Raw genomic sequence first — 19,128 nt, 5'->3', positions numbered from 1 at the left:
TTTTAATTTCATGGCTGCTGTCACCTTCTGCAGTGATTTTGGAGCCCCAAAAAATAAAGTTGGCCATTGTTTCCACATCTATTTGCCATGAAGTGATGGGACCAGATGCCATGGTTTTAGTTTTCTAAATGTTGAACTCTAAGCCAACATTTTCACTCTCCTATTTCACTTTCATCAAGAGGCTCTTTAGTTCTTCTTTGCTTTCTGCCCTAAGGGAGGTGTCCTCTGTTTATTTGAGGTTATTGATATTTCTCCTGGCAATCTTGATTCCAGCTTGTGCTTCATCTAGCCCAGCATTTCTCATGATGTACTCTGCATATAAGTTAAATAAGCAGGGTGACAAGAGACAGCCTTGATGTACTCCTTTTCCTATTTGGAACCAGTCTGTTGTTCCATTTCATATTCTAACTGTTTCTTCCTGACTTGCATACAGATTTCTCAAGAAGCAGGTCAGGTGGTCTGGTATTCCCATCTCTTTCAGAATTTCCCACAGTTTATTGTGATCCACACAGTCAAAGGCTTTGGCATAGTCAATAAAGCAGAAATAGATATTTTTCTGGAACTCTCTTGCTTTTTCGACGATCCAATGCATATTGACAATTTGATCTCTGGTTCCTCTGCCTTTTTAAAATCCAGCTTGAACATCTGGAAGATCACAGTTCATGTACTGTTGAAGCCTGGCTTCAAGAATTTTAAGCATTACTTTACTAGCGTGTGAGATGAGTGCAATTGTGCGGTAGTTTGAGCATTCTTTGGCATTGCCTTTCCTTGGGATTGGAATGAAAACTGACCTTTTCCAGTCCTGTGGCCACTGCTGAGTTTTCCAAATTTGCTGGCATGTTGAGTGTAGCACTTTCACAGCATCATCTTTTAGGATTTGAAATAGTTCAACCAGAATTCCATCACCTAGCTTTGTTCGTAGTGATACTTCCTAAGGCCCACTTGACTTCACATTCCAGGATGTCTGACTCTAGCTGAGTGATCACACCATCATGATTATCTGGGTCATGAAGATCTTTTTTGTATCATTCTTCTGTGTATTGTTGCCACCTCTTCATAATATCTTCTGCTCCTGTTAGGTCCAAACCATTTCTGTCCTTTAAAATTGAGCCCATCTTTGCATGAAATGTTCCCCTGGTATCTCTAATTTTCTTGAAGAGATCTCTAGCCTTTCCCATTTTATTGTTTTCCTCTATTTCTTTGCACTGATCACTGATTGTGGTCAGTTGTTTACCAATTTGGAAACTCTTTTGAGTACTGGTTGGCTCTCTGGAGGAATGGATTATCAATTGATGAAGTTCTGGGACATTTAACAAAGAATCAGAAAATATAAAGCAGCACAGGACACAGCATTTTGACTATGTCATGCCACTCACCAGACCTATAAAGTTTCTGCTTAGAAATGCTACTAGCCTTATGTGATAGTTCCCTTGTAGTTACAAGCTATTTTTTTTTCTTGATGCTAATATTCTTGGAGTTTTGATAGCTTTTTTGTGAGTCTTGGAAATAATCTAAGTTGATTTTGTTTGATAACCCATGAGTTTCATGAACTGGATATATAAAAACCTCTGCAGACTGGGAAAGTTACTGGCCATTTCCTTTAAATAAGCTTTCTGCCCCTTCTCTCTTTTTGCTTGTTTCTCATTCCTTCTGGGACTCCAAAAATGGGAATGTTAACACTGGTTGATTTTGACCAGAAGTCTCTCAAACGATCCTCATTTTGTAAAATTCTTTTTTTCTCTTTGGTTTGGGTGACTACCACTACTCGTCTTCCAGGTGCTGATACATTTCTCTGTATCATTTAATGTACTGTTGATTCTAGTATATGTTTTTTTTTTTATTTCAGCTATTTTATTCTTCAGCTCTGTTTGGCACTTCTTTTTATTTTCTGACTCTGTTAACTGTCTCAGTATGTTTATCCATCCTTATCATGAATTCTTTGAGTATCTTTTTGATCATTACCTTGAACTCTTAATCAGATGGATTACTTATCTCCACTTCACTTAGTTCTTCTGGGGTTTGTCTTGTTCCTTTGTTTGGAATATATTCCTCTGTTTCCTCAATTTCCCTAATTCTAGATATTTATTTCTATGTATTAGGTAGACTGGTTACATTTCCCAATCTTGGAGAAGTATGCTTATGTAGGAAATATTCTGTTGGGCAAAGCAGCACACTCCCCTGTGGTCACCAAAGCTACATGCTTTAGGTGTGCCCCAATGTAGGCTGCATGGGCTCTTCTGCTGAGCTGGGGCTGACTATATGGGTGTGTTAGTAGGTGGTGCTGACCCCAACCCTCTTGGCTGCTAGGCCCTGCTTTGACACCATTGGTGAGTGCCAGCTGGGTCAGATCTAGGTGCAGGTGGTCTCATCTGGTGATGGCCTGCTGCTGCTGCTGCTGCTGCTAAGTCGCTTCAGTCGTGTCCGACTCTTAGCAACCCCATGGGCAGCAACCTACCAGACTCCTCCATCCATGGGACTCTCCAGGCAAGAGTACTGGAGTGGGTTGCCATTGCCTTCTCCGGGTGATGGCCTACTGATGGGCAAATACTCCCTTGGTGCTAAGAGGCTGGAGTGGGGACTCCAAAATAGTACTTGTTAGCATCAATAACCTTCTTCTTGCAATCTCTGTACTTCTCAGCTTTGCTGGTTTGGTTGGGTGAAATCAGAATCAGAACTTATGTCAGTCAGTTCAATCGCTCAGTCGTGTTCGACTCTGTGCAATCCCATTGACAGCAGTATGCCAGGCCTCCCTGTCCATCACCAACTCCCGGAGTCTACTCAAACTCACGCCCATTGAGTTGGTGATGCCATCTAACCATCTCATCCTCTGTCATCCCATTCTCCTCCCGCCTTCAATCTGTCCCAGCATCAGGGTTTTTTCAAATGAGTCAGTTCCTCGCATCAGGTGGCCAAAATATTGGAGTTTCAGCTTCAGCATCAGTCCTTCCAATGAATATTCAGGACTAATTTCCTTTAGGATAAACTGGTTGGATGTCCTTGCAGTCCAAGGGACTCTCAAGAGTCTTCTCCATCACCACAGTTCAAAAGCATCAATTCTTCAGCACTCAGCTTTCTTTATAGTCCAGCTCTCATATCCATACATGACTACTGATAAAACCATAGCTTTGACTCTATGGACCTTTGTTGGCAAAGTAATGTCTCTGCTTTTTAATATGCTGTGTAGGTTGGTCATAGCTTTTCTTTGTGGGGTGATCCAAAAGTCTGGGAAGCTGGCTGCTCACTCCATTCCTATCCTGGTCAGAGAAGCTCTTCTAACCTAAGCAGTTCCCTCTTGGTACTGAGCAAAGCCAGCCATAAAAAAAATGAGTTCTTTATTGATACAATGGTTGCAAAAGTTGCTTCAAGAAACTGGACAAAAAAATAGGGTAATTTCTACACCAATTACAGGCACAGCCACACTGGATCTGACAAATGGAATACTAACTTTACTAATAGATTATGTTTTTATTGAAAAGTTTATCTTTTCAATGCTTTGAAAACTCAGTGTGCATAATGCCTGAATTTCTTAATGATAAAATGGTGAAACTGAGTATATTAACGATTCAAAACAAAGATTTTTAGTATTGATACCAAATTAGCTATAAATGGCTTAATAACTGTATCAGTACAAAAGTAAACAGTGATAGGCCTAGTAATGCTGGTCTTTTATTGAGTATTGGTGAGGCTAATGGAAATTCTGGCTTCTGAGAGGTTAACCTAGTCCCTTCCCTATCATCACAAGGTATACTTTAAGCTGGACATTTCTCAATTTTGACTCTAGGTTTATATCACTGATAGTGACTATCCATTTCCATTTCATTGGTTTTATACTTGTGCTGTATTTTCCCAGAGCTAGGCTATCCCAAACATTGCCCAGAAGAATGTTTTTCAATCTAGCTCTACTTTAGATTCACTTGAGGAGTTTTTATAGTGCTCCCAGAAACTGACAACTGACACTCTGGAAATTGGGAAATGGGGAAAATTCTCTGACTGATGTAGCCATAAGAAATCCAGTTATTCAGTGGTCTATTACCCAGATTAAAGAGCTGTGTCACAGTAGGGCTTAAGCCTCTGAGAAATAATATCTAATGGAAAAAAAGAAAAAATATGCTTTACTGTTACTTTCATTCCCAATGTTAGTTCACAGTTTTTTTATTTGGACACATTCTCAGTTTTATGGTGTTCTCATTTTTATTAAATCTACATACTTCCATGGAGTAAATAAGTTTGGTGCATTTCTAAAACAGAGCTGACAGTAAGTCTAGTAGGTTCTCATCTGAAATTGATTTAAGTGAAAATATCTTAACCAATATTTATGGCCAAACCCAAGTGATGCTGAATGTGAGAAAGTAGACAGAATGTGAGTAATATTTCAGATAACCACGATGGTACAATCATGCACCTAGAGTCAGACATTCTGAGTGTGAAGTCAAGTGAGCCTGAGGAAGCACTACTACGAACAAAGCTAGTGGAGGTAATGGAATTCCAGCTCAGCTACTTCAAATCCTTAAAGTTATGCTGTGAAAGTGTTGCATTCAATATGCCAGCAAATTTGGAAAACTCAGCAGGGGCCACAGGACTGGAAAAGTTTTCATTCCAATCCTCAAACTACCACACAATTTCACTCATTTCACACACTAGCAAAGTAATGCTCAAAATTCTCCAAGGTAGGCTTCAACAGTACATGAGCCAAGAACTTCCAGATATTCAAGCTAGATTTAGAAAAGGCAGAGGAACCAGAGATCAAATTGCCAACATCCTCTGGATCACAGAACAAGCAAGAGAATTCTAGAAAAACATCTACTTCTGCTTCATTGACTACACTAAAGCCTTTGACTGTGTGGATTACAACTAACTGGAAAATTCTTAAAGAGATGGGAATACCAGACTACCTTACCTGTCTCCTGAGAAACCTGTATGCAGGTTAAGAAACAACAGTTAGAACTGGACATAGAACAATGGACTGTTCCAAATAGGGAAAGGAGTACGTCAAGGCTGTATATTGTCACCCTGCTTATTTAATTTATATGCAGAGTACATCATGCAAAATGTCAGGCTGGATGAAGCATAAGCTGGAATTAAGACTGCTGGGAGAAATGTCAGTAACCTCAGATATGCAGATGATACCACCCTTTTAAGGCAGAAAGTGAAGAGGAACTAAAGAGCCTCTTGATGAAAGTGAAAGAGGAGAGTGAAATGCTGGCTTGAAACTCAACATTCAAAAATGAAGATCATGGTATCCAGTCCCATCACTTCATGGCAAATAGATGGGGAAACAATGGAACCAGTAAGAGACTCGCTTGCTCCTTGGAAGAAAAGCTATGACCAACCTAGACAGCATATTAAAAAGCAGAGACATTACTTTACTGACAAAGGTCTATTTAGTCAAAGCTATGGTTTTTCCAAGAGTCATGTATGGAAATGAGAGTTGGATCATAAAGAAAGCTGAGCACTGAAGAATTGATGCTTTTGAACTGCAGTGTTGGAGAAGACTCTTGAGAGTTCCTTGGACTGCAAGGAGATCAAACCAGTCCATCCTAAAGGAAATCAACCCTGATTATTCATTGGAAGGACTAATGCTGAACCTGAAGCTCCAATATTTTGGCCACCTGATGTGAAAAGCTGACTCACTAGAAGAGACCCTAATGCTGAGAAAGATTGAAGGCAAGAAGAGAAGGGGACGATAGAGGATGAGATGGTTAGATGCCATCACTGACTCAATGGACATGAGTTTGAGCAAACTCCAGGAGATGGTGAAGGACAGGGAAACCTGGCATGCTGCAGTCCATTGGGTCGCAAAGATTCAGACATGACTGTGCGACTGAACAACAACAATATTTCACTACCATCTCAGTTACACCTCAGTAATATTTTTATTAATCCCTTTCTGATTTATGCTACCCTTGGCCAAATTGCCCCCATCTGTCTTCATATGACTGGGCTTGGGGAGTTAGGGGGACTATGAGGAATAAGATAAGGAATGAGAAGCTTTTTTTCACTGACAGAAAACAGGTCCATTTCATTTTCCTATCAATAAGTAAAGCCTTTAAGTTACTGCTACCCTGTATCTATCAAAAGTTCAATTCAGAGAAATAATATTTAAAAATTTTTTGAGAGAGACCTAGTCCACCAATTCCTCCAGAGCCTCAAATGTCCACTTAGGTTCAGCCAAAGCAGCAGAGGTAGCAAGTACTCTTAACTAGATGATATCGCATCCATTCCTTATTGAATTGTACTTTGTGAATTATGATTTCATGCACTGTCATTTACTATACAGGGAAGCTATATAAAATAATCCTATGAAATGAGTCACCACACACTGGGTAAGAATGCTTTGAGAATACTGTTATTACATTATCAAATCCTCTTTATTAAATATTTCAGGAAGTTTTGTTTTACCTAGTTATATTTCTCTTGAATATGAGTTTTTATCTTGCACCCACTGTGAACTTTGTAACAAAGAATGTTTCTTTTTATGTAACAGCTGAAATTAAAGTGTAAGCATATTGAAGGTATATAAATATAAAATATATATACATGCATTTATATGTGTGTGTGTATATACACACATATATATTTGCATTCTATACAGCACCTTGAAAAATCTTATATATAGTAAAGGCACAGTACTAGTTGGTTGGCTAATTAACTATGTTTGTCTCTCTGTCCATTTCTAACACTTTTTCCAGGAATGCAATTTAAAGCAATAGTTTTTGTTGATACATAAAAACTGAAAAACAGAGGATATAATCAAAGAATTACCTTTAAAATTGTAAGTTTTATTTCTGAAATTGCTTTATCCCTGATATCTTCAAGTTGTTTCAATGCCTGAGTAGCCTGATGTAACTGTTCTTCACAAAATTCATGTAGAGAATATGTTCGAAACTTATCCAGCTAATTAAATGATAATAAATGTTCAGTGTTGAAAGTCAAAATTCATTTTAAAAAAAGAAAATAAAATATTTTGGTCACTGCTTCATATCATAAAGAATAGCATATTTTATACTGTTTTGTATATATTATATATGCATTATATACTATTCAAATTTAAACACTATTACTCAGTCTAAACAAACCTTGAAAGAAGACAGAAAAACACATCATTTTAATTGTTAAATTCTAGTTAGCTTTAGTTAACTTTTAAACCAAATCAGAAAATTCAGAAGTTGATATATTTATGAAATATCTATGAATTCAGGGCAATCGACAATCTTAGGAATTGCTTTTACCTTTGGAGCTCCCATTATCTGTAAAACTTAAAAATATGAACACTAGATGTAGGATAGAGAGACTAAAATTAAATAATTTAAATAAAGTAAATTCCATTCTGAATTTATTCAGAATCCTGCATGGAGAAATTTCCATCAGCTGTGCTGCTGAACTCCTCTAGTAATACATACACATAATTTTCACCTATTTATGTATATTCCATCATTCTTCCTCTTTTCAGTATTTTATTCTTCCCACATTATGTTAATTCTCTTTCCAAAATACATTTTCATCAACAAATATATACACATCTTTATCCCTAGTTATAATAACTTATATATGCTTCCAAAAACAAAAAATGGAATGCTCTGGCATTAGAATTTTGGATTAACTCTTTGTGCTCTTCCTCTCCTGGTCTCACATATGGTTACCAGGTCCTGAGTTTTCCAGTTTTATTGTTGTTCAGTCACCAAGTCGTGTTCCACTCTTTGTAACCCCATGGACTGCAGTAGGCCAGGCCTCTCTGTCCCTCACCATCTTCCAGAGTTTGCCCAAGTTTCCAGTATAATGTCTCAAAAATCTTCCTTCCTTTCTGACCTCACTGCCTACTGAAGTCCTTATTACTTCACCTGCATTATTCCAGTACTATAGTAACTGATCTTTATAGTTCTATATCTCCTTGGTTTCAATTATTCTTGTAAATCTTGTAAATCACTATCACATTAATTTCATAAAATTTCAATAGTTTTTCTTTATGAATAGTTCTAAAAGTTTACTCTGCACAAAAATCACCTGGCTTGTTAAAAATGTAATTACTAGCACCACTCACTTCGCCCTCCCCAAAAAGGGGTGAGTCACAAAATTTTACAATCGTATTAAGCACTCAAAATAGTGTCCAATAAAGCACAATCATTCTTATACAGGAAACATAATAAAAAGTCCCAACACTCTTTAGCTGGTTCTGTGGTCTTGCACATGTCGCAATCTAGGATTTAGTTTGTCATTTGAAAGTGAAGTTTTAGATAAAATGATTCATGTATGTTCTTTCCCTTCTGCTGCTGCTGCTGCTAAGTCACTTCAGTCGTGTCCAACTCTGTGCGACCCCATAGACGGCAGCCCACCAGGCTCCCCCGTCCCTGGGATTCTCCAGGCAAGAATACTGGAGTGGGTTGCCATTTCCTTCTCCATCTCTCCCTTCTACTTCTAAACATTTCAGTCCCTTTAAAGGTGTGAATGGAACGTCACCTGCCATATTAAGAAACAGGATACTGCGGCCATCAAGTCAGTAGCTGCTGCAGCCACCCTCAACTGTGCACCCTGATGGTATTCAGGATGAAGACAAACAGGATACTAGCCCTAGATAGTTAAGGTGCATATCAAAGGTGCATATCAAAGGAATGATTTCAATGGACCCAGACTCTTGCATCTTCCCATAAATAGAGAAGCACTAAGTTCATTAACCTGAGATGTCTTTAAATAATAATAATCTTTTGATGTTCCAACTACCTGGTTCTCATTGCAAGATTCCCTATATATTCTGGCTCCTCCCTTACCCCTTCAAAGCAGTTCCTCAGAGCTACCTGAGAAACTGCCTCCTCTGCTTAATTCCTCAAAAAGTTTGCCAAATAAAACATTCTCAACTTTTAGGCTGTACAGTTTTTTCAGTCAACAAAGATGTGCTTGCATTCCAGCAGTGTATTCTGGCACACTTGTGAACTCCATTCATGGCATTAACTTCTAAACAATCCCATCATATGCATTCTTAACCTTGCTTTTTTCTCCTCCCCTCCTCATTGCCAATCCTCATTGCAATCTGCTTCCCCAGCTTTGTGTAGTCCCTTAGACCTAGTGCACAATTGGCCATCTTCGAATTCCCGAGCCAGGCTCAGTTCTTTAGTCTATGAATCTCTGTTCTCCTTCCATCTGATCCTGGCTTCTCCAGTCTTAGAAACTCCCATTCTTGCAAAATGTCCTCACAATCCCCACTAGAAGCACCCCTGCCTTAAAGGAAGGTTCAGTTCCTACTTTTCCCTTATGCTGTTGTTCTTCATCTGATGTTTAAGACTCAATGTAACTTTCAAATCAAACATACATTGAATATTTTACACAGATTAATATCCCTTGCTTAACTGCCCTATTCCCCTCCTCTCTGGCTATTCAAGTCCAGCATAGCCTAGCTTATAATATCTTTCCTTCACAAAGCATGCCCCAACCTTATCTCTAAAAAAGGTTAATATCTACTTCTGAATTCTAATTCTGAATATCTAATCTGAATTTCTGTGGTATGACTATTTTACAAGTATTATTTGCAAGCAAATATTCCTTGCCTTATATTTTGCTAACTGATTGGCTAGAATGATTAGAATTAGTTATCATTTTTATATGTAAAGAATTATCTCTTTTAATAAACTATAGGACTTCCCAAGTGGCTCAGTGGTAAAGAATCTGCCTGCCAATGCAGGAGCCGCAGGAGACACAGGTTCAGTCCCTTGGTTGGGAAGATTCCCCTGGAGCAGGAAATGACAACCCACTCCAGGATTCTTGTCAGGATAATCCCACAGATAGAGGAGCCTGGCTGGCTACAGTTCAGGGGGTGGCAGAGAATCTGACAAGACTGAGCAACTGAGCACAATAAACTCTAAGTAGATTAAACAAAGCAATGCTTTGTCTTTTATTTTGTATCCATCTCCTTTGCATTTTGCATATAATAGATAATTAACACATATTATATATTATCTGGAAAGGTTTGTTCCCTTCTGCGTCATGTTCCAGGGGGAAGCTAACATGACTTAAGGTCTCCAATAACCCCTCTGGGTCACTCTGTTAGCATTACCATCTATTAGCACTTTAGTCATAGATTTCAGAGATATTCTAAAATCTCCTTTGCCTTACCACCCATCAATAAGTTAACTGATAAATTCTGTCACTCATTTATTCATAAAACAATGTAATATTATAGCTGTCCAACTGTTTCCTTTTGAATTAAAGCCATATTAAAAATACTCCTCTGTGAAATATTTAACTTGAATTTAATCCTTTTGAAACAATAATATTATTACTGTAACTATACAAATGATATTTAATCTGTAGTAATTAACTAATATTTCTGTAAGCATCTCCTTGCAGGAAACCACTCTCATCAGGAAATCCCTTCTGTCTTGTCACTTTATCAAAGCAATACTGTAACTGAACTTAAATCAGGCACCCCTGTGCTCTGCTCATCTCCAGCTCAAATATACTTTTCAATATCTGACCTAACCTATTTGTTCTTTCTATAGACCAAATAAATAGAAATGAAGAAGGATTAATTAACATATGACCAGAAGAGATCTGGTCAACTAATTATTATTAATTAATTCCCTAGCTTCCCCTTCAGTAATCTCAAGAAAAAACTGTGTGAACAAACTGTATAAACAAGATAGCATCTAAGAAAAGATCACAAGAGATAAAACAAGTTTGTACGCAGGGTGGGTGGTGAAACTCCAACCCTCATCTCAATGATTAACTGAGATTACTTCCCCTTTTCCCTTTGAAAACATTCATGGCCAAGCAGAATCTTCAGAGAAGGTTTCTGGGGACATTAAATCCGCCATTTCCCCAGATTGCTGACATTCTGATTAAAATCAACCTTGCTTTCCACCAACACCTGCCGCTTTCTTGGCTATTGACTTTTCAAGTGGCAAGCAGCTGGATCTGAGTTTGGTAACATTTCTTGACTAACTCTTTGATTTATTTACTCACCCAGGGACTATTCATTGTGCACCTACTATGTAACAGTCACTATACATAATAATTCTAAAAATAAGCTGTTCATTTGCAAGTGTTAATCTTATTACATGTGTATAGTTCACACAATTTTTGCACTGACTGTCAAATTTATAACTTGTTCAAGCCCTTTCAACTATTTCTCTAAGATTAGATGACTATTTTACTCTTCAGTATCTCCCTTACACAGTGGGTAAGTGAAGTAAAAGATGCTGGAATCCTGCTCAATTAAACATGTAAAATTTACAGGTCTGTGTACTTAATTTCTTTGAAAGAACTCTACTATATAAATCAAATCATTCATTAAGAAGTCACCCTTTATGGGAACTGTGGAACAAGAGAATACATAAATTTAACCAAACACTCTTAGTAGCAATTTATTACAATGTCTTGATAAGCTATAATAAGAGAACAGCTGATAACTATCAATTATGTACTAGAGATAATTGATTATTTATAAATAATATTGCATAGTTAGAGTTTTTATTATAAAGAAAGGGCCTCATAATAGGCTTAGGTTTTTTGTAAGGAAGAAATTTTTTTCCTTAATTATTAATTTAAAGATTATTGTTAACTGTTAAAATTGAGTGGAATAATGTTCTTTGTAGGTATTTTAGAACATTAGTCATCCATAGGACTGGTTTACTATGGATCAAGAAGTTTGAATTTCTTTGATTTAAAATTATATTTGTTTTTCCTACTTTCTATAGACCAACATTAGCTAGTGGTAAGATACTTCTACCTACCTTTACAAGGCATATGGCATTTGAATTATCTTCATCACCTTTTTTGAGACTAACTGCATCTTCACAAAGTCCCTTTATATAAAGCAAACAGGCTTGAAATAACTCATCAGCGAAAAACAGATTGCGATACAAAAGTGACCTGAAAGTTTAAAAATTGCCACAGACTTATCTCTCATTTGAAATGAATAAAATCAATTTAGAATTAATTAGTATGGTTTGTTTCATATGCCCACAGTTAATAGTCAATATGTATTACATGTAGCATGATTTAAATAATATTGATAAAGATTAATAAGCATTACTGGTTTGGTTTGGCTGATAATATTGAAGGCAAGATTTTGGGACTGGGTGTGATAAGAACAAAACAGAAGGGGAAACAAGTGATGACTGCCACTGAGTTCTAAAAATTTTGTAATACTAGGTAATGATATACAAAAAGAATTATATTCTTGTATTTATTAAATTTAGATAAATTTCCTCAATTTATTTTTTGTCTAATTACAGGGGAAAAAATTAACTAGATTAGGGACCATTTGGATAATGTTTCTTAACTTCTCCAACCACCTATATCTTAAAATAGAGAAGCTGGTTGCTTTTCTTTTCTCTGCCTTTTCTACTGGTCTGATCACAGTCACAAAGATGAGACAAATCACTGCTAACAATTCTGCAAAGAAAAGGACGAACTGGAAAGGAGCAGAATGGAAGAGATAACGCTCCTTAAAAACTGTACACCCATGGCTGATTCATGTCAATGTATGGCAAAAACCAACACAATATTGTAAAGCAATTAGCCTCCAATTAAAATAAATAAATTAAAAAAACTGGATTGAGAAAAACAAACTGCCCTGAGCAAGTGTGGGGCCTTTGCCCTTCACTGATTCTTCATATATATATGAATATACAATATACAATTAGTTCTTTCTCATCTTTCCATTTTGCAAGTGAAAGCTTTATATACCATGAAGCTAGTGAAGCTTAAGCTTCATGGGCTTTTTTTATTTGCACCACCTCTTTCAAAGCCTTATAATTTATTTTAAAGAAGGCCTCCTCAAATTATATAGGCTTTACATAACATGGAACTATTCTTGGATATAAAAGAATTTGTTCATTGACGTTCCTCTAAGCATCTAGTATAAAAAGGAAGATGTCATACTAAAAACAAGTGGCATATCCTAGAAAAAGAAAGGTCACAAAAAGCAAACCCAATCTTGGTATTTATTAACAAAAGAATAATGATAAAAATTCAGATAGTAACGAACTCACATTACTCAGCATTAAATGTTTAAAGCTTTCTTTTTTTCCTATAAAAATGTATTCAATTTTGTTTCTATATGTTAGCACAGGTATAAACAAACAGGGGTGCCTCATAAAAATAAGAAATGGAAAACGGAACAAATTTAGAGTTGTAATAGTGAAGTCTGACAAGAAAAAAATGTATCAATTGATTATTATTCAAGTATAGATGTTATGAGGAAATCACTAACAAATTTCATTCTGTTGTAACAGAAAACTAAATACATTCTCCAAAATTATACTCACATATAACATAGTATTAGAAAATATATGACAGAAGTCTATTAAAATTCATGTCCTGGCTTCTAGGAAAATAGAGTAGATGTACATTTCACTGTTACTCCAGCTAAATAAGTACACCTAAAAACTCTGCACATTATATATAAATCAACCAAAAGACACTGAAAGGCAGAAAAGAGAAGAAAAACTGACTAGGAAAGACATGGTGCCATGTTTCCTGGATTTCCTTTTGCCTCATACATCCTAGATTTGGAGCTGAACAAACCAGCAACCTGGAAATGCCAACAGGTACAGAAAAAAGCATGCAGTCTAGCTAAAGAACCAGGAAAGGAGCAGTCTATCAAGACAGAAAACTTTTAAAATAATAAACATTGTAATTTAGCCAAATACCATAGGAAAAAAAGGTCAAGTGGAGAACCCAGAGTTCCATTCTTGGCAAGATTCAATGAGGCACCTCTAGGGTCCCCATGGAAGGTTTTCAGAAGAAGCTGAGTGGAGAGCTGGGACTTTCATCTTCACTGGGTGGTAAAAAGCAAAGAAACAGAAAGTCACACACACACATTAAAGAAATAGAAGACATAAAGGAGGACCAAATTGAAATTTGAGAGTTGAAATATATAATGACTAAGGAAAAAACTCATTAGATTGGCTCAGTAGCAGAATGAAGTGAACAGAGAAATCAGTGAACTGGAAGACAGAAAATAGAAATTATCCAATCTAAACAAGAGAAAAAAACAGACTGAGAAAAATGAACAGAACCTCAGGGATCACTGGGACTATTAAAAAAAAAAGATGTACCATTTGTGTCTGCAGTCTTAAAAGGAGAATAAAAATGACAAGGATTACTTCAAGGAATAATGAATGAAAATTTGCCAAGTTTGCCTGGGGCTCTGCAACAACCAAGAGGGTTGGGATGGGGAGGGGACATATGTATACCTATGGCTGATTCATGTTGACGTTTGGCAGAAACCAACACAATTCTGTAAAGCAATTATTCTTCAATTGAAAAATACATAAAATTTCTTTTAAAAAAGAAAATTTGCCAAGTTTGTCAAAAGACACAAAAACAGAGATTTAAGAAGCCAGGGAAACCCAAAGAAGAATAAAGATACATAAATCCACACCAAGACACATCAAAGTCAAACTTCTGTTATTTAAATACACAAAAAGATACGGTCAAAGATACTATAGATAACTCTAAAAGAAATTCTAAAAAGTGTTCAAGTAATCTCCAGGAAGGCAGGAAGGAAAAAACAGACAAAACAAAAACAGAGCAAAACAGAAGCAAAAAGAAACCAAAAAACAAAATGGCAAACTGAAGTCCTAACATACAAATAATTAAGTGTAAATGGTATAAATAAATATACCAATTAAAGACAAAGATTGGTAGATGAATTTAAAAACATGACCTAACTATATGCTATCTACAAGAAACTAATGCCCAGCAACAGATCCCCTTTCTTCCAACTTCTCATCCTCACTTTTTGTTCTGTCAGTCCTGAAGCAAAGACTGTCACTTAAACAAGCAGGAGGAGTTGAGTAAAAGCCCAGGTCTGCACATTAAAGTTCATAAATACCGTGAGAAAACTTTTAATGCAAAAAGACACAAAAGTGGAAGCAGTAATCGATTTTATTTTCTTGGGCTCCAAAATCACTGCAGATGGTGACTGCAGCCATGAAACTTAAAGAAGCTTGCTCCCTGGAAGGAAATCTACAACAAACCTAGACAGCTTATTAAAAAGCAGAGACATTATTTTGCCAACAAAGGTCCATATAGTCAAAGCATTGGTTTTTCCAGTAGTCATGTACAGATGTGATAGTTGGACCATAAAGAAGGCTCAGCACCAAAGAACTGATGCTTTTGAACTGTGGTGCTGGAGAAGACTCTTGAGAGTCCCTTGGACTGCAAGGAGATCAAACCAGTCAATCCTAAAGGAAATCAGCCCTGAATATTCATTGGAAGGACTGTTGCCGAAGCTGAAGCTCCAATACTTTGGTCACCTGTTGCGAAAAGCTGACTCACTGGAAAAGTTCCTGACATTGGGAAAGACTAAGGCAAAAGGAGAGTGGGGGCAGCAGAGGATAAGATCGTTAGATAGCATCACTGACTCAATGGACATGAATTTAAGTAAACTCCAGGAGATAGTGGAGGACAAAGGAGCCTGGCGTGTTGTAGTCCATGGAGTTGCTAATAGCTGGACACAGCTTAGTGAGTGAACAGTAATAAGAATGTCCCAATGTTCACAGAAGCACTATTTACAATAGCCATGACATGGAAGAAAACCTATATGTCTGTTGACAGATTAATGGATAAAGAAGTTTTGGTATACATATACAATGAATGAATTTGAGCTAGTTGTAGTAAGGCAGATGAACCTAGAACCTGTCAAACAGAGTGAAGTAGGTCAGAATGAGAAAAACAAATACCATATATTAAAGCATATATACGAAATGTATACAAGTGGTATTGATGAACCTCTGCTGGGCAGGAATAGAGTCACACACATAGAGAGTGAAACTATGGGCACAGTGGGGGAAAGAAAGGATGGGACAAATTGAGACAGTATCATTGACATATACCATCTGTGAAATAGTTAGCGGGAAGCACCTATATAGCACAGGAAACTTAGCTCAGTGCTCTGTGATGACCTAGAGGGTTGGGATGGTGAATGGGTGGGAGACAGGCTCAAGAGGGAGGGGACATATGTACATTGATAGCTGATTCGCATTGTTCTACAGCAGAATTAACACAGCATTGTAAAGTAATTATCAGCCAATTAAAAAAAAGTTCACCTAGCTCAGTAAAGCAGGGAGGTCAAATAGTTTCTCTATGGTTTGAAGAAGTTAATAATTAGCCTAATGCCTGGCATGCAGTAGATACTAAACAGACATTCTTAAATTTTAAAAAGGATAAGCCAAAGATTAGGAGAAAATATATATAACCATGTATCTGTCAAAGAACTCATATCCAGAATATAAAAAGAATTCTTAAAATGCAACAGTATGAAGACAAACAATTCAATTGGAAAATATACAAAAGACATGAAAAGACATTTTACCAAAGAAGACTATACAGATGGAAAATAAGCAAATGAAGACACTAAATATCAGTCATTAGGGGAATGCAGACTAAAACCACAATAAGATATTATTACACACCTACCAAAATGTCTAAAATAGAAAATGGCAACAACTTCAAATAGTAGTAAGAATGTGGAGAAATTGAATCACTAATACATCGCTGGTGGGAATGGAAAAAATGGCATAATCACTCTGGAATGTCTTGGCAGTTTCTTTAAAAATTAAACATGCAATTATAGTAAGACCCAGTAAGTGCACTTGTGGTGATTTACCCCAGAGAGATGAAAACTTATGCTCACACAAAAACCTGTTTATGAATGTTTATAGCAGCTTTATCTGTATTAGGCAAAAGCTGGGTAACATCCAGGTATGCTTCAAGAGAGACAAACTGTGGTGCAGCCATACCATGGACTGTAACCCAGCAGTTAAAATAAATGATTAATATATGCAACGACCTGGATGAATCTCCAGAGAGTTATGCTATGTGAAAAATCAATCCCAAAGGTTATATAATGTATAATTTCATTTATATCACATTCTTTCAAAGGACCAAATTACAGAAATGGAGAAGAGATTAGTGCTTGCCACAGGTTGAGAGTGGGAGTGAGAAGGAAGAGAGTATAGCTATTAAAGGATTAAAATACAACATGAAAGATACAGAAATGTTCTGTATCTTGATTTTACTACTGTCACTATCCTCGTTGTCATATTTTTGAAAGATGTTACCACCAGGGGAAACTGGGTAAAAGGCACATGAGATTGCTCTGTATAAATTCTTACAACTGCATTTTCATCATAATTATCTCAAAGTAAAAAGTTTAACAGCAACAAGAAATCTTGGCTGTAAAATAGAATTAACTGTCATCTATCTCGGATGATTTAATCATTTCCCTTCCTGGAGGCAAAACTTAGATCAAGTGAGGGTTTCTTTGGTAACAGAGTAACAATCCACCTGCCAATGCAGGAGACATGGGTTCAATCCCTTGTCTGGGAAGATTCCACATGCTGCAGAGCAGCTAAACCTGTGTACCACAATTACTGAAAACCACACACCTGGAGCCTGTGGTCTGCAACAAGAAACCACCGCAATGAGAAGCCTGCATAGAGCAACTAGAAAATAGCTCCCACTCACTGCAACTAGAGAAAACCTATGCACAGCAATGAAGACCCAGCACAGTCAAAAATAAATGACCAGTTTGAAGATGACATGATACTATACATCAGTTCAGTAGTTCAGTCATGTCCAGCTCTTTGCAACCCCTCGGACAGCAGCATGCCTGGCCTCCCTGTCCATCACCAACTCCCGGAGTCTACTCAAACTCATGTCCATTGACTCGGTGATGCCATCCAACCATCTCATCCTCTGTTATCCCCTTTTCCTCCCACCTTCAATCTTTCCCAGCATCAGGGTCTTTTCAAATGAGTCAGTTGTAATCAGGTGGCCAAAGTATTGGAGTTTCAGCTCCAACATCAGTCCTTCCAATGAATATTCAGGACTGATTTCCTTTAGGATGGACTGGCTGGATCTCCTTGCAGTCCAAGGGACCCTCAAGAGTGTTCTCCATCACCACAGTTCAAAAGCATCAATTCTTCAGTGAATCAACTTTCTTTGTCCAACTCTCACATCCATACATGACTACTAGAAAAACCATAGCCATGATTAGACGGAACTTTGTTGGCAAAGTAATGTCTCTGCTTTTTAATATGCTGTCTAGGTAGGTCATGACTTATCTTCCAAGAAGCAAGCATCTTTTAATTTCATGGCTGCAGTCACCATTTGCAGTGATTTTGCAGTCCAAAAAAATAAAGTCTCTGACTGTTTTCACTGTTTCCCCATCTATTTGCCATGAAGTGATGGGAACAGATGCCATGATCTTAGTTTTCTGAATGCTGATCTTTAAACCAACATTTTCCCTCTCCTCTTTCACTTTCATCAAGAGGCTCTTTAGTTCTTCTTCGCTTTCTGCCATAAGGGTGGTGTCATCTGCATATCTGAAGTTATTGATATTTCTCTCAGCAATCTTGATTCCAGCTTGTGTTTCATCCAGCCCAGCGTTTCTCATGATGTATTCTGCATAAAAGTTAAATAAGCAGGGTGACAATATACAGCCTTGACAGACCCCTTGCCCTATTTGGAACCAGTATGTTGTTCCATGTCCAGCTCTAACTGTTGCTTCCTGGCCTACAGATTTCTCATGAGGCAGGTCAGGTGGTCTGGTATTCCCATCTCTTTCAGAATTTTCCACAGTTTGTTGTGATCCACACAAAGTCAAAGACTTTGGCATGGTCAATAAAGCAGATGTTTTTCTGGAAGTCTCTTGCTTTTTCGATGATCCAATGGATGTTGGCAATTTGATCTCTGGTTCCTTTGCCTTTTCTAAAACCAGCTTGAATATCTGGAAGTTCATGGTTCACCTACTGTTAAAGCCTGGCTTGGAGAATTTTGAGCATTACTTTACTAGAATGTGAGATGACTGCACTTGTGCAGTAGCTTGAACATTCTTTGGCATTGCCTTTCTTTGGGATTGGAATGAAAACTGACCTTTTCCAGTATACTATGTATACTATACATAGAAAACCCAAAAGAAACTATCAGAAAATTACTAGAGCTTATCAGTGAATTCAGCAAAGTCGCAGGATACAAGGTCAATACACAGAAATCACTTGCACTCCTATATACTAACAATGAGAAATCAGAAAGAGAAATTAAAGAATCAGTCCCATTCACCATTGCAACAAAAAGAATAAAATATTTAGGAATAAACCTAAGGAGACAAAAGAATTGTATATGGAA

General features: G+C 37.1%; 1 protein-coding gene across 1 annotated transcript in view; it reads right to left on the bottom strand.

Annotated features, from left to right (window-relative positions):
• DNAH14 (dynein axonemal heavy chain 14) overlaps nucleotides 1-19,128 on the bottom strand; it is a 398,948-nt gene that overhangs the window by 329,328 nt on the left and 50,492 nt on the right. Inside the window, exons 9-10 of the mRNA XM_061159766.1 lie at nucleotides 11,721-11,859; nucleotides 6,763-6,894 (exon numbers count right to left, since the gene is read on the bottom strand). Of these exons, the coding sequence (XP_061015749.1) occupies nucleotides 6,763-6,894; nucleotides 11,721-11,859 (271 nt within the window). The remainder of the gene's footprint in view (nucleotides 1-6,762; nucleotides 6,895-11,720; nucleotides 11,860-19,128) is intronic.

Source organism: Dama dama, chromosome 14, assembly GCF_033118175.1.
Source record: "Dama dama isolate Ldn47 chromosome 14, ASM3311817v1, whole genome shotgun sequence".
NCBI classification, from domain to species: Eukaryota; Metazoa; Chordata; class Mammalia; order Artiodactyla; family Cervidae; genus Dama; species Dama dama.
This window is presented reverse-complemented; position numbering and strand designations above follow the sequence as displayed.